At 40.8% G+C, this 16,955-nt stretch overlaps 1 protein-coding gene across 1 annotated transcript in view; it reads right to left on the bottom strand.

Annotated features, from left to right (window-relative positions):
• The window catches only part of LOC129696222 (focal adhesion kinase 1-like), a 425,097-nt gene that overhangs the window by 10,925 nt on the left and 397,217 nt on the right, over positions 1-16,955 (bottom strand). The window contains 3 exon segments of the mRNA XM_055633900.1: positions 8,172-8,281; positions 9,235-9,274; positions 9,995-10,057. Coding sequence (XP_055489875.1) covers positions 8,172-8,281; positions 9,235-9,274; positions 9,995-10,057 — 213 coding nt within the window.

The following is a 16,955-nucleotide window of genomic DNA, read 5'->3' as shown; positions in this document are numbered from 1 at the left end:
GTGAGAAGAAAGAGTTCAGAGACAGAATATTCCAATTAGAGTGAAGGGCAACACTAGCAAAATAATTTAACTTTATCTTACCTAGCAGGTAAGATAAAAGGAGAGTCTCAAAAGATTCTGCTACGGAAAAAAGGTTTACTACGGAGAGGGTAGATTCTCTCAAGAATTAATGCGGTAGGCTAGGAGTTAGAGAGTGGTTGTGGAGAGCTTTTTTTTGGATTAAAGGCCTATGACCAGTGTGCCGCAGGGATTGGTGCCTTGTTATTTGTCTTATACATTAATGATTTGGATGAGAATGTTGGTGGAGTAATGAGTAGGTTTGCAGATGACACCAAAATTGGACAGTGGAGAAGTTTATCCAAGGTTACAACATGATCTACATCTGGGGCCTGGATATGGCAGGTAGAATTATACAAGCTATAAAGTTATATATTTGGGAGGTTAAATCAGGATAGTACATCCGCAGTGAATAGCAGGGCCCTGGAGTATCATTGAATAGACACCTTGCAGTACACGAACATAGTTCTCGAAAAGCGGCATAACAGATAGACTGGGTAGTGGGGGAGGTGTATGGCTTGCTTGAGTAATGAGTATAAGATATACATAAAAAGCTGGAGTAACTCAGTGGGACAGACAGCATCTTTGGAGAGAAGGAATGGGCGAGATCCTTCTTCTTACTGGTTAGGGATAAGGGAAACAAGATATATAGACATATATTAGAGATAAAGAATAATGAATGAAAGATGCAAAAAAAAAAAACGGTGATTAAGGAAACAGGCCATTGTTAGCTGTTTGTAGGGTGAAGACGAGAAGCTCGTGTGATTTGGGTGGGGGAGGGATAGAGAGAGAGGGAATGCCGGGGCTACCTGAAGTTTGGTGAAATCAATATTCATCCAACTGGGTTGTAAGTATAAGAGTTTAGATGTCTTGTGAGAGTTGTTCAAAACATTGGCTAGTCTGCACATAAAGTACTGTGTGTAGTTCTGGATGCAACACTGCAGGAAGGATGCGATTAATGTAGAGACAATGCAGAAAAGATGCAAAAGGATGTTGTTGAAATGGTGAGCTTGCATTATCAGGAGAGATTGCATGGACTATGTTTATTTTCTCTGGAGCAAAGAAGGCTGAGAGGTGACATGATAGAAATATATAAAATTACTAGACTAAGTGGGACCCGTTAGGTCCCAGCATCACACGGGAGGGCTGGTCACCAATGCAATATTCCACCTCTCCACCAATTCCAATATTGCTCGCCAGTGGGGGGGGCTGTCTGTTGCGCTAGTATGGGTGTTGCGGGCCGAAGGTACTAGTTTCCAGAGGGCTAGTGTAGACATTGTAGGCCGAATGGATTCTTGGGCTGGCATCCACTGTTGCAACGATTTTAAAAGTCAAGCCAAGGCAAACAATTGGGCTGCAGCCACCTGACAACCATAATTCCTTTTATTGAACACAAACTTGTTAAAAAAGTGAGGCAAACAATTGGGCTGTAGCCACTTAACAGCCGCATCGAGGGGACTCACCATGCGTTCAGTGTTATTCGCAGCTCAGAGAGCCGTGACCCTCCCGCTTCCTGGCTCTGGCAGAGACTGAGTGAGGCCTACACTTCCGGGTTTTATAGTCCCTCCCCCTGCCGCCAGCGGGGGCAGCAGAGAGAATGGGGAATTAAAAAAAAACATTAATATCTCTCTGATTTTTCATCGATGGGAAAAATCCTCCGGTCCCGGAAGGCGGAGGGGTGCTCTGAGCGAGGTGGCCAAAAATGACGGCCGTTGGTGACGGCGTTCTCTCGGAAATCGCAGAACAGTGGGACTAAAGCGGTCAAGATCAGACTTTTAGTAATATACTAGACCAAGTGCAGACCCGTTGGGTCTGCTCCCCGAACGCAGCTGTTCCCTACCCGTAGCCCCCACGGGAGACGTGGTCCTCCAACTCAAGCGGCTCAGGAATCAGCAGTGCGGCTGCTTTTAAATGGCGTCTTTGAGGCGAGATGCGGGTGACAGCAGCCGTTATGGTCGCTGGCCAGCAGGAGGCGACAAAATGAGTGAGTGGGGGGGAGAAGGATTTGATTAAAAAAGCGTACATAAACACGACAAAATTTAATGGTGAGTGGATACTTGGAATGAAAAGTGAAAGCTCTACCGAAATGGAAAAAATCAGGGCGTTTCTGGGTCGGGTGTTGGCGTAGCAACGAATCAAAGCCTGGCAGCCACAAGTCAGGCAGAAGCACACACAGCCAGCCGGCAGCCACACAGTTTTATATATATATAGAAAATAGATGAGATGCATAGATTACCACTATCTGTTTACTATGGCAGAGCTGTCAAAAACAGAGGGCATAGGTTTAAGGCAAGTGTAAGGTCTAAAGAAATCTGAGGGATACAGTTTTCATATCTCGAATAGTTAGTATCTGAAATGAGATGCCAGAGAAAGTAGAGGAGGCACAAACAGTAACATTTAACAGGCAAAACATAAAAGTGCATTAATGCAGCCTGACCCACTGAGTTCCTCCAGGACTATATTTTGCTCAAGATTCCAGCATCTGCAGTTCCTTGTGTTTACATTTAAGGTGCATCTGGATAGATACGTGAACGAGCAGGGCATAGCGATAAGGAATTTATGCAAGTGGGGTTAGTACAGATTGGCATGATGGGAGACACAAGAGACGGCTGGAATCTTGACCAAAAAACAAATTGCTGGATGAATTCAGTCGGTCAGGCAGCTTCTGCGGAGGGAGTGGACGGACAATGCTTCAAGTGGGGACCCTTCTTCAGATTGATGTCCTGATGCAAAACATATTCTGTTCATTGCCCTCGACAGATGTTGACTGACCTGCTGATAGGCATGACAAAGAGCCTGATATATTGGATTACTAATTTTGCTTCTATCCAAAAATACTGACCATTCTGCTGATTTTATATCTTGCAATTCTATTCAGCCTCCTATGTGTTGCGTTTCAAGTTTTGCCCTCACTTGCAGTAAAAAGAAACATTACAGATATTTTGTCATAAATTAAAGGGAGATTAAGAGTTAATGGAGACTCAATCCATTATTTGGACATATTTTGGTTCTGAAAGAAAAAATAGTTAACCACACTCTGGCCAAATGCTTGCAGGTCCACAAAGAGATACATTATAGAGCTGTGTAATGTTAAAGGAGATAGACCAAACCACAAAACGTTTCATAGTCTGAGTGTACAGTTTTATGAATCATTCGTTGTACTCAAGCAAGGATAAATGGAATTTGAAACATTTCAAATGGCATCAGATATAAATTTCCAGCAAATATTTGTAAATGAAGCACTTGGCTAAAACTACAGTTGTAATAATTACTATAAAACTGAAATTGTAGAGCTTTACAGGTAGGCATACCACATATAAAATTGCTCAACTTCAAAATCCGGAATGAATGCTGTTTGTACTGTGATTGCTTCTTATTGAAGTCATAATTTTAAATTATATTTCCTATATTTTTCGTTCAAAAATGTGTAGTAGTGTTCATAAATACTGACCACAGTTATTAACTTCAAATCAGAGATTTCAAAATTTGGTTTATAGCGCAATTTGGAAAGGCAAGGACTGATGAAGAATTGTCACCATGACTGTGAGTAGGAAATCATGCCTCACAAATTTGATAGGGGCTTTTTTGAACAATATTTACGGGGGCAGGGAGATAGAAGTGGTCTACATGAACTTAAGCAAGGCCTTCGACAAAGTCCATCAAGGGAGCTTGTCTGGAAGATTTGAACATGTATTTCAGCACGAGTTAGTAAATTGTATAAAAAATTGGCTAGGTTAAAGGAGGCAAAGAGTGATAGTGGAGGGTTGTTATTCACATTGGAGGCCTGTGTCCAGTGATGTACTGTTGGGATAAGTGCTGGGTTCTTTGTTGTTCATCATACAAATTAATAATTTTAATGAGAATGTAGTTGGCATGATTAGTAAGTTTGTAGATAACACCAACATTGGTTGTGGAATGGACAGTGAAGAACATTGCCTAAGGTTTCAACAGGATATGAATCAACTGGGAAAATGGGCAAGGGGGTGGCAGTTGAACTCAGATAAGTGCAAAGCGATGCATTTTTGGAAAAACCAACTCAGGATATACACAATGAATGGCAGGGTCCTGGGGAGTGTTATCAGCAGATTGTTCTTGGAGTACAGGTTGAAAATGGGAATACAGGTGCTCAATATGGTGGGGAAGGTGTATGGCATGCTTGACTTCATTGGCGGAGACATTACGTAAAAACGTTTGGACTTCACATTACAGTTGCACAAAAAATTGGTTGAGCCACATTTGGAGTATTGTTTGCAATTCTGGTTGCCACACCACAGAAAAGAGTTAATAAGCCACAGATGGTGCAGAAGAAACTCACAAGGAATGTTGGCTTTGATTAGAGTTGTAAGGAGAGATTGGATGGACTGGGACTGTTTTCCCTGGAGAGAAGGAGGCCGAGAAATGACATGATGGATGTGATATATAGACAGCATAGATAACCGGTGTCGATTTCCCCATTGTATGGGCGTCTAAAACGAGAAAACATAGGTTTTAGGTGAGAGGGAGCAGGATTTAAGGGGAACCAAGAGTACATCTTTCAAACAAAGAGTAGTTTGGATCTGGAATAATGAACAGGTACAACATTTAAGAGACATCTGGACTGGTACTTGAATGAGCAGGGCATTGAGCAATGTGGAATTAATGCAAGCAAGTGGGATTAGCAGAATGTGTGGATTAGCAGAATTCTATGCTGCACAACTCTATGACATAGACACATCAGTGGGTTATAATGAAATTGCTGCTCTGTGGTAATATAAAAATGAATAAAGGCAATTATCAATAATGTGGGACACTTATCCAGAAACCAGAACTAATGGTCAAATCCCACCACTTTTGGGCAATTAAAAATTGGATTATTAGATAAAAATTACTTGAGAAGAACACGTGACTGATGATACAAGTGACTACAGATGCTGAAATCCTGAGCAAGGAAACAAACTGATACACATTCTTATATATTTCTTGAATTTGGAAATCATCATTTACAAAACAATCTTATGGTGAAGGGATATATAACAAGTACCATTATTCATTATGTACCAATTGTGACATTTCTTGCCATTTTCAGAAATGTGCCACCAAAAAATAGTTAAAGCTGACCATTTTAGTTCCAAAATGTAAAGTAATTTAAAATTTAAGATTCAGTTACATCAGAGTAAAAATAAATAGAATTTTACACTTCTTCAATCAAAGTTTCAAATTATATTTTGTGTGTGGTCTGTTTATATTTTTAGTTTTCTTGCATCCCTCTCTGCATGAACACCAAATGTTTGGATAAAAGTAATGATCCTTTTGGAAATCCCTTCACACTTGTCCTTTGGTCTCTCCCTAAAACCTCTGAGATCTTTTTACTCCTTCAGTTCTGACTTTTAATGCATCCCCAGTTTTCATCACTGCAGCTGCACCTTCAGCTGCTGAGCATCAAATGCTGAACCCAAGCTGTAAGTCTTTCAACTTCGTCAATCAGGAATCCAAGATGATTCTTTTGGGGCTTTTCTAGCCGACTCGGGATAATTGAGATCAAGGTCAATCATAGTGTCTCCAACTGGTGGTCTGATTATGATTAGTTTACCAAGTGCTGTCTTACACTTGGAACTGGGAGTTTGGTTTTATTTAAAGATGAAGATACCGTAAGCATTGTATTTGTACTTTAGCCACTGAAATAATGTGAAGGAATGCACTTTGATGTGCTGAAATGCACATTGTCTTTTGAATTGAGAGGGTGAAACTTAGCATTCTGTTAAGAATGTTGGAAAAATTGGAAAATAAGAAATCAGAAAAATCCATCTTATCTTAAAACTATATTTATTTCAGTATTAATGGTAATTCTATTTTTGTGTCAAAACAATCACTCAATAGCGTATGTTTCTCCTTTATGGTGTATTTAAGTGTAATTCATTTATTCTATACTCCATAAAACAAAAACGTGTTCATTTTAATATTGCAGCTGGTAGAAGCAGGTGCAGCTGCACAAAATTTAGCACGAAATCTTAAACTTTCAGAAGTTTAGTTCACTTCCCTGCAAGTGCCTTAGAGAGTGGTTTAGTTCATATTAGGTAGAAACAAGAATTACTACAAAGTAGTGTAATGGAATCCCATGATGGAAAAGTGGAAAATCAGAGGATTTGAATTGAAAAGTAAAAACAAAAGGGGGCGATTTTAGGAAAAATGACTTCATACGATGAAATCATGAATACCCACATCATTATTTACTAGGATTTACAGTTTCATGCCATATGCTAGCGGTGATAAGGTTCTCTTTGCACCAGTCAAAATCATTTAAATAAATTATTAAAAGCCATGTTTCCAATCTTGAATCAAGATTAATTACATTGACATAGAAACATAGAAATTAGGTGCAGGAGTAGGCCATTCGGCCCTTCGAGCCTGCACCGCCATTCAATATGATCATGGCTGATCATCCAACTCAGTATCCCGTACCTGCCTTCTCTCCATACCCTCTGATCCCCTTAGCCACAAGGGCCACATCTAACTCCCTCTTAAATATAGCCAATGAACTGGCCTCGACTACCCTCTGTGGCAGAGAGTTCCAGAGATTCACCACTCTCTGTGTGAAAAAAGTTATTTTCATCTCAGTTTTAAAGGATTTCCCCCTTATCCTTAAGCTGTGACCCCTTGTCCTGGACTTCCCCAACATCGGGAGCAATCTTCCTGCATCTAGCCTGTCCAACCCCTTAAGAATTTTGTAAGTTTCTATAAGATCCCCTCTCAGTCTCCTAAATTCTAGAGAGTATAAACCAAGTCTATCCAGTCTTTCTTCATAAGACAGTCCTGACATCCCAGGACTCCAGAGGGGTGGGGGTTTAACCTACCAGGAACGAATGAGAGAAAACCAATTTGTTTTGTTACTTAGAAAATGATGGAGATAAGCATTAACTCTGCTTTTTCCACAGATGTTGCCTGACCTGCTGGCTGTTTCCAGCAGTGTCTGTTTTATTTCAGATTTCCAGCTTTTACAGTTTCTTGATTTCCATTGTTTAGATACTCCCATAATATATTGAGTAAAATTGAGCAATTTTGAATAATTAAACAATTAATACCTCTTGCTTCCACTGTAGCTACGAAAATCATTAAGACAGTGCATCGTGTAATACATCAAAGTATACCCATCAATGTATTGCACGATGGAATCCTAATCCTAAAAGGAATACCTTTATGGAATTGAACAAATCTGATCATGTTAAAGAGACAAATCTAATAATGGTAGGCTCAGAAGGATCTCTCCCTGTTAATTTCCACAGGGAAAGTTGTCATCAGTACTCCTTTTTGCCACAACACTGCACCTCTTCAGTAGTAAGCTTCCTACTGGAAATGAACCAAACCTATAGGACTATGTAACCATGCAACTTCATTCCAGAGCCAAGATCATTCCAACTTCAGTCTTCTAACTGCAACACACAAACACGGCGCATACGTTTGTGTGCGTAGGGTGAACTACAAGCCATCATTGAAGGAATTCACTGAACCATAAATGAGGATGGGCCTTACACTTGACATCTGCAAAACAATTGTCCCTGACCAATAGCCAGCCTGACAATAAAAATCCATGAAGGGACCCTAGAATACTTGGGCCATGGGATCTTGGGATGCAGCCAGCTATTGAAAATGACATTTACCAAAGCCTTCAATGTGCCAGCACAACCTTTGGTCATCAGAGGCAAAGAGCGTACGAATGTGATGGCGAAAATGATGCAAGGATGCTCTCAAAGTCACCTTGTTAAAATGAAACATCCCTGCTAATTGCGGACCCACTTCTGGTCAAAACAGAAATGCAGCACGGGATGGCATAACAGAACTCAAGTCCTGTTATTGGCAGTAGAGGTCCATTTTGCCAAACAGTTTTCATTTTCCTGGCGCTCACTGAGAAATGTAAGCATTTATTGCTTTTGTTTAAAAACATAATTGTGATTATTAGAAGTCTTTGTTTCCTTACCAAAGGAAGCTTTTACAAGGCGTTTCCTGTATTTTTTGAAACAATTAAATGAAGCTATTCTCTCAAATGAATGATTTGAATTATTTTTCTTAAATGATGAATTCATTTTCTTTACATTTTTTTTAGTGCGCAAGACCAGCATGGAGCATGTACAAATGCTAACCTTTACTCCTTCATTGTAACTTTCAGTTGGACTATTAAGGCTGGCGACACTTCCTCCATGGCTAGGTGCTGCAGGTCGAGGTGGCTTCTTTGGCGGCGCTGCATGCTCTACTGGAAGAAATAGTAAATGATGACAAAATCCTTACTACATTATTGTGATACATACAGTAGAAATTATACATCTGCAAAAAAATGTGTGATGAAGAATACACAAACAGAAATATTTCACAAACTGCATTTTGGATATTACCCGATATGACTTTAAATACTCGTCCTGTGAAATGCACCTGTCATCTGCTCTAAATGTGGTAGGCCTGAAGATGTTCTAGTCTCTTTAGTATTAGTCTTCAAAATATATTTAGCATGCCCAGGCATCCCACCAGTTCTATGTCACTGCAGTACCAGACCATGAACGCTAGTTTGATTTTCAAGTGCAGCACAAATGTACACAAGATGAAAATAGAAGCTGGAGAAAGCCATTTGTCTCTGTTCAATAAATCCATGGGCTGATCTTTTACCTCAGCACCACTTCCCTGCAATAGCTCATATCCTTTAGATTTCCTTGTATTCAAAATCTATCGAAAGAGGGAAATTTTAAAGGAGATTTTGCTTTTTGCAGGTTTTACTTTTTACACATAGGGTGGCGAGCATCTGGAGCACTAGCCACATTTAAGAGACTTTTAGTTTGGCACATGGATATGCAGAGAATGTCGGGATATGAAGTATGTGCTTGCAGTTAAGAGTTGGTTTTGGAAATATCTTCAGCACAGACATTGTTGGCCATAGGACCTGTCCCTATGCTGCACAGTTCCATGGTCTTTCTTGACAGTATTCAGTGTCTTCTTAGGTAGAGCATCCCCAAAATTCACCAGCATAAGGGTAAAGACATAAGGCTCTGTGATTGTAACCCGTTTTCAGAAACCCCAGCAAAGAGAAACAGCATCCCTACAATTCAATCTGTCAAGCCATGTATGAATGCAGGGTTCAAAACTGCTATTAAAGTTACTTCCTAAATTCTCTTACTATTTACCGAGCATAACCCAAAGGTCTATGTCACATCTTACCTTGTTTACCAACAGGCTGATAGATGTGTTGATTACCAGTCTAAAGAGAAAGGGAAGCGAAAAGTATGAAAATACAAACTTAGTGATAATGAACCCAATTTAATTTTTCATGTGTTGACTTTCATTTAAACTTCTTGAAAAACAAATTTAAAAGTTATTTTTACACCTCTTTTAACACCGCAACATTCACACACTATTTTATTTTCCATCTTAGAGTCTACTTTTTGTTTAAAAAGGGATGAGCAGTTTTTTTTTTAACTTCACTGTTCTAACCACATAAACAGCGGTAGCCAGAAAGTGTTGCAATTGGAACAATTTAAAGCCACCTAGAATATTCCAGGCAATATTTCAGGAAATTATCATGTTCAGGTTTCGGAAAAATATTTTTCCCAATTCTACAAATCAAATTATTTTTTAGAATACAATACAAAATATATATTCATTTAGATTAATAGTTGAAAGGACCACATTTTTGGAATTGTTACTTGAAATGTCAATGCAAATGAAGAGTAAATAGCAAAATCAATTTACAAAATAATTTTTATTATTTTAAAAATTGATTTGGATTTTGAATTGAAATTCCACTGTAACTTCAGTAAATTCACTCTGTACATGTGCTGATTCATGCAACTTCATAAGTCATACTCTTAATTTAAGCTTGAAGAAACCATCTGCTATTAAAAATATAAACAGGTCACGACTTTCATACTATGGCTCCGGGCAAGACTTGTTCTATGGTAAGAATGCAACAACAACTTACCGGATCAAGGAGACCTCCATCATCCCGATCAACATTATTTCTCAAAGATCTTGGATCAGGTTTCTGACAGAGATTTAACAAAAACAGGGATTTAGATATTCAGATAAACCATGCCCTTTTTATGGCAGCTGTAATGAAATTGACTTGGAAATGCAAACAATTCAAAGTCAAAGCAGTTACTTTACCAATTTCCCAACACATGCCCTGAAAACTTCCATTACGATAATATTTGTCAAGGAACGACAGAGCAGCGTTTTTGGTCTCCGCAGCAGAAAGTGCACACACAGGATCAGAATAACATGCATTAATTCCAGTTTCCTGTCAGAGGAAGGCTTACATGTACTTGGCTCCAGCAATGCAGCAAAAGCATTCAATTACAACTTAGAAAACACTGACACCAAGAGACTTTTAAAAGTAAACTTACAAAACTATATTCAAACTTCATAAGCTCCTGTTTGCTTGGTCAGTCTGACAGTGCTTTACTTCATTTAATGTGAGAATAGCAAAGTTAAAACCCAATGAAAGAAACGGGCATTTACAAAATAAATTCTGCATCACTTTTCTGTTGTCTGAAATAGTCTGCAATCAATTTGTCCCATGCCTCATCCCCATGGGAACTTGAGTGTTTGTAATTTATTTGTTGTGTTTTAAGCTCATTCTTTGAATATTTGGTTTGTGACAAATGTCTTTATTTGGATCAAAGATGTTTCCTCCCAAAATAAAAAGTGCTGACATGAACATAACTTTTATAAGGATATAAACTATGCACTCAAAAATGATTCAAGCAAAGTAAGAAATCTCTGTTGCAGATTTGTAGCCACAATCAAATCAGCCACAATCTTATTGAAAGGTGGTGGAGATTCATGGGCCCATTTGACCAACTGCTTCTCTGTGCTTGTATATTTGCATTTTTGGAACACACCTTCAGTTAATCACTATGTTATGTGTCATTTAATCTCATACATTCCTATGTGTTAAACAATGTTAATATTTCCTAATGGGCCTGTCCTACTTAGGCGATTTTTCAGCGGACTGCTGGCAACTGTCAAGTTGCCAGCAGTCGCCTGCAAAACTGGGAACTGGAACGGCGATTGTCAGAGTGGAACACACACACACAAACAAACAAATACATCACAAAGGCGGGGGACAGGGCAAGCGGGGGGAGCGCTGTCTGAAATTCACACGGTGCAAAGCCAAGGTGATACAGACACACACCGCAATGAATAGGAAGTTTGGCGCTGTAATTAAGACAGCTAGCACAGTGTACGGTAAGTCCTTTAAAAAGAGGGGGGGGGGAGAGGGTGAAGGAGGGAAAGTAGTGGGGACAACTTTTAAGAAGCCAGGCAACTTTTAATAAGCCAGAGACACACAGCTGGGAAGTTTGGCGGACATTAACATTATTATCCTTGTTAGTTATCCTTGGTTCTGAAAACCACTGCTCACCTTTTTTTTCCTCAATGAACCAATGAAATTCACTGGTCAGCACCGGCTACAACCTATGAGAACCTTTGACCTCCTGGCAACCTACCTCCTGGCAACCTACCTATGGCTTGAGAATTCTCGCTACTCTCCATGGCGGCATTATTCTCGTTGCTGCTGATTAGGCCGAGACTAGTTCCCAGAACGTGGGAACTCCTCACGACCATGATGGCGACTCCCCGGCAACCACCCGCACACATGTGGCCACCATGTGGCGACTGCATAGTCTCCTGCAGTCACCAAAAAGGGACAGGCCCATTAGGCTATCCCTTCAACAGAAACAAATTCAATGTTCTGAGCAGTATGAAAATCTCTAAAGATCACAAATGAAATTGGTCTTTGTGCTTCATTTAAATCAAAGAGGCAAGTCTTGGATATTATTTGAATATCTTAATATTGATGTACTATCTTAGACCTGACCAATTCTGTCAGTCTGCAAAAATAAGATCTGGAAAGCAGAAAGGGGTAATATGAAAGGCGGGGATTTGGGTGGAGGTGGGAAATGATGACGGGCAGACAAAAGACAATGTTCTGGCTTGCAGGAAGACCTGTGGCCATCGATTATAACCCAATTTAAGTGCAATGGCAAGGCAGGGTTAACCATCGTTGAAAATTCAGTTGCAACAAATATATTGAGTTTTTACCGTATAGAACTATTTTGCGAGCATTCTGGCAACCTCCATTAAACTTCAATGGAATGGTAGCATAACAAAGGTTTAAGCATTTTGTTTTTAGCATGTACAGACATTTCAATACAACAAATGAGAAATTTACACATGAAGAACCTGGTCAATATTGAAAGTGCATTCTCTCCTCAAGGAGACAGTTACTTGTCTGAATCTGGTAGGTTTAGATCCAAATTCACTGAGAGCTAAGCGTTTGGTAGTCGTATGTGTGCTCAAGATGCTCATGGACTAGACAGTTGAATTGACATAGCAGAATAAAGGTGTAAATGGCAAACCATCAGTTACAGCTCCAGGCTGAACCATTCTGGACCTAACAACTTACAAGTTCATTTATAAGTTGATGTGAATAAAGTGGGTGGAATTCAACCTCTCCAATGACAGGCTGTCAGAGCTTAATCAATACAATAAAAAGCTGAAAATCAGCTATCTGTATGGAAATCCCAAAGGTTTGTCATTGGGGCTCTTTTGAGCCCTATTCCCTGCACTCCCTTGAGACTGAATCTGCAAAACATCTAAAAAAGACTCAAAATTGTATTATGCTATGCATAGAAACAGTACTGCCAGAAAATCTACCAGTTCTCACCACCAAAGTCCTGAGACAACCGGATTATCAGAGCTTTGCAGCACTGCACTGAGTAACTTACACATTGCATTAAATAATATTTTAAATTATTTTCATCATATCTAGACAAATATAAATCCAATAGCAAATTTACAAGAAACTGAATACACCAAGCTGAACAAAAATCATCTAGCTCCAGTTTAATGGAACAAATTAATGCTGCGATGTTTTATTTCCCTTGTATCAACAAACATCTTTACAATCTGGAATAGATTGTACTCTTCCAGCAGTTTGACCATACATTCCAGGCATAAGACAACATCTCATTTTGCCAAGATAACATGTCAGCACAGATGTATTTCTGGACATGCCATTGCCAAATATGGAGAAATCGGGCATTGGTATATCACGTTTTGTTCCCAAATCTCACATTTCCAGAGTCATAGGTATATTAGAACTTATATAATTATTATTGCCTTGTTGTTAGAAATGTATATCAAAAATCATTACATTTAATTTCATTATACCTGAAGATAGCAGGGATATTGGTAGGAACAAGATGTGAAAACAAGATGTGAAACTCTCACAAAAGATAAACAGATATATTTACAGATGCCGGTCTTCAATTTTTTAAGATGTTTTTAAATGTTATATTCCAGGCAGAAAGCCAAAAGCCATTAAATGTCTATGGAGAATTTTTTGTTTGGCAGCCATATTAAATATATATATTTTAAGAACTTTTGCATACTAGGTAACTCTCAGTACACCATTAGAAAGAACCATTTCTCAACAAATGCAGTTCCCTCTCTATTCTGAGCTGTAACTTATCTAACAATCAAACCTGCCGACAGGGGAATTGCCGCGGTAGTCTGGCGCACTGACGTCTACCGGTCTGAGTACAGGTGCCAACTCTCAGACCTCCTCCTACTTATCCTTGGACCATGACCCCACAGACGAGCACCAGGTCATTATCTCAAGCATCATCACTGGTTTCATCGCTTCCCGCTCCAAGACTCCAACCTCATCGTTCCCCAGCCCCGCACGGCCTGATTTTATCTTCTCCCTGAAATCCACAAACCTGACTGTTCTGGCAGACCCATTGTTTCTGCTTGTTCTTGTCCCACCGAACTTTTTTCCACATACCTCGACTCCATCCTATCTCCCCTGGTAAAATCCCTCCCCACCTATGTCCAAGACACCTCACATGCTCTTTGTCTCCTTCATGACTTCTGTTTTCCAGGCCCCCACTTTCTCATCTTCACTATGGATGTCCAGTCACTCTACACCTCCAGGAGGGTCTTACAGCTCTCCATTTCTTCCTCGCTCGCAGAACCAGCCAATCCCCATCTCCTAATACTCTCCTCTGCCTAGCGGAGCTGGTCCTTACCCTCAACAACTTTTCCTTTAACTCCTCCCATTTCCTCCAAATCCAAGGCGTAGGTATGGGCACATGCATGGGCCCTAGCTATGCCTGCCTCTTTGTAGGGTACATCGAAAAATCCTTGATCGAGGCGTACCGTGGCCCTATCCCCAATCTCTACCTCTGCTACATTGACAACTGCATTGGCGCCACCTCCTGCACCCATGCAGAACTCACTGACATCATCCATTTCACCACTAACTTCCATCCGGCACTCAAATTCACCTGAACCATTTCTGACATCTCCCTCCCGTTTCTAGACCTCACTATCTCCATCACAGGTAACAGACTACTGACCGACATCTACTACAAACCCACTGACTCCCATGGCTATCTGGACTACACTTCTTCCCACCCTGCTTCCTGCAAGGACTCTATCCCCTACTCCCAATTCCTCCGTCTACGCCGCATCTGCACCCAGGGTATGGTGTTCCACGCCAGGGCATCACAGATGTCCGCATTCTTTAAGGAACGCGGGTTCCCCTCTTCTATTATAGTTGAGGGTCTCAGCACGATCTCCTTTATATCTCGCAGCTCCGCTCACACTTCCCATCCCCCATCTCGTAACAAGGACAGAGTCCCCCTTTTCCTCAACTTCCACCCTATCAGCCATGGCATACAACATAGAATCCTCTGATATTTTCGCCACCTCCAACGGGATCCCACCACTGGCCATATATTCCCATCTCCTCCTCTTTCTGCTTTCCGCAGACACTGTCCCCTCCGTAACTCCCTGGTCAATTCGCTCCTTCCCACCCAAACCATCCCCTCCCCTGGTACTTTCCCTTGCAACCGCATGAAATGCTACACTTGTCGCTTTCCCTCCCCCCTCGACTCCATCCAAGGACCCAAGCGGTCTTTCCAGGTGAGGCAGAGGTTCAACTGCACCTCCTCCAACCTCATCTACTGTATCCACTGTTCCAAGTGTCAACTGCTTTACATCAGTGAGACCAAACGCAGGCTTGGCGATCGCTTCGCCCAACACCTCCGCTCAGCACTTCAACTCCCCCTCCCATTCTGTCCTGGGCCTCTTGGTTCTTCTTGGTTTCTTGGTCCTCCAAAATATTCCAAATTGAATTTAAAATGGAGGTGGTGAAGGGAGGGCTTAAGCCAGAAAGGGTTAATGGGAAGAAAGAACTACTTTAAATTTAGTTGCATCTGGTTGGGTAACTATAGTTGGGTGGAGATTATTCCATGCTTTAATTGTGCGGGGGAAGAACGAATTGCTGTATACATCTGTCTTTGTAGCTGGGATCACAAATTGGATCGAATGCCCTCGTCTGCTCCTAATTGGTTTGGGTTTGGTGTAGGTCTTGTAGTCTATGTCGAGCTGGCCATTTAACATTTTGTAAAAGCAGGTCAAACGGTGAGCTTCACGTCTGTCTTGGGAGAGGGTTCCACCCATTGCCAGAGTGAGGCCCACCACAAGTTGGAGGAACAGCACCTCATATTTCACTTGGGTAGTTTACACACCAGCGGAATGAACATTGACCTCCAATTTCAGGTAGTCCTTGTTTTCTCCTTCCTTCCCCTCCCCTGCTCTCCCACTACCATACTGTCTCCGCCTCTTCCTTTCTTTTTACCCCCCCCCACCGACATCAGTCTGAAGGAGGGTCTTGACCCGAAACGTCACCTATTCCTTTGTTCCATATATGGTGCCTCACCCGCTGAGTTTCTCCAGCTTTTTTGTCTACTAACAATCTTGTAAGTTTCTCGTCAGCTGAAATACATTTGCTTTTGATTTACTAACACTTGTATTTATTCTATCAAATATGTAGTCCAAAGGTATCCAAACAGGAAATACAGGCCAGGCAGCAATTGTGAACAGGTATTGAAAGAAGATCCTATTTACGTGAAATGTTAATTCGGTTTCTCTATCCACCGATATTGCCAGACCTGCTCTGATATTGCCCAGACCATCCACCGATATTGCCAGACCTGCTTCCAACATTTTCTGTTTCGTTTCAGATTTCTAGCCAAAAGCATTTTTGGACAAACATGGATTTTTCCCTCTGGAATGCCAGAAATTCAGGGGAGACCTGATTGTAGTGTTTTTTTTAAAAATAAAACACAGTGGAAAGCATCTGGAACGTGCTGCTATGGGTGGTGGTGAAAGGAGATACAATAGATTCATTTCAGAGGTTTTCAGATCAGATAAGCATGGGTCACATGCAGGCTGAGGAGACGGGTTTAAACGCCATTTGGCACAGATACAGTAGGACCAAGGGCCTGTTCCTGTGCTGTACTGCTCTATGTTATATCTCCTTGTAGCACCTTGGATTTTTCTTTCAAAGCCAATTTATGCAGAAAAACTGTTCTTGGTGAATGCGGCAGATTATTTACCATATTCCTCAAGCTTCCATACTTTAGGCTCAAAGAAGCATATCTGATTTATCATCTAATTTATATTTGCAATTCCTATACAAGCTTTCCGGACCTGGACTTTCAGAAAGTCCTGGAAATGTACCTGGACTTTCAGAAAGCATTTGATAATAATAATAATAATAATACATTTTATTTATGGGCGCCTTTCAAGAGTCTCAAGGACACCTTCCAAAAATTTAGCAGGTAGAGGAAAAACATGTAAGGGGAATGAAATAAATAGTAGAGACATGACTAGTACACAAAGTAAAGACATAATTCAATACAAAACACAATAATAAGGCAATTAATGCACAGATGAAAAGGGGGGGGGACGTGGGGCTAAGGATAGGCAGAGGTGAAGAGATGGGTCTTGAGGCGGGACTGGAAGATGGTGAGGGGCACGGAATTGCGGATCAGTTGGGGGAGGGAGTTCCAGAGCCTGGGAGCTGC

Source organism: Leucoraja erinacea, chromosome 4 (genome assembly GCF_028641065.1).
Source record: "Leucoraja erinacea ecotype New England chromosome 4, Leri_hhj_1, whole genome shotgun sequence".
NCBI classification, from domain to species: Eukaryota; Metazoa; Chordata; class Chondrichthyes; order Rajiformes; family Rajidae; genus Leucoraja; species Leucoraja erinaceus.
Note: the sequence above shows the minus strand (reverse complement) of the source record. Positions and strands in the feature narration are given on the sequence as shown.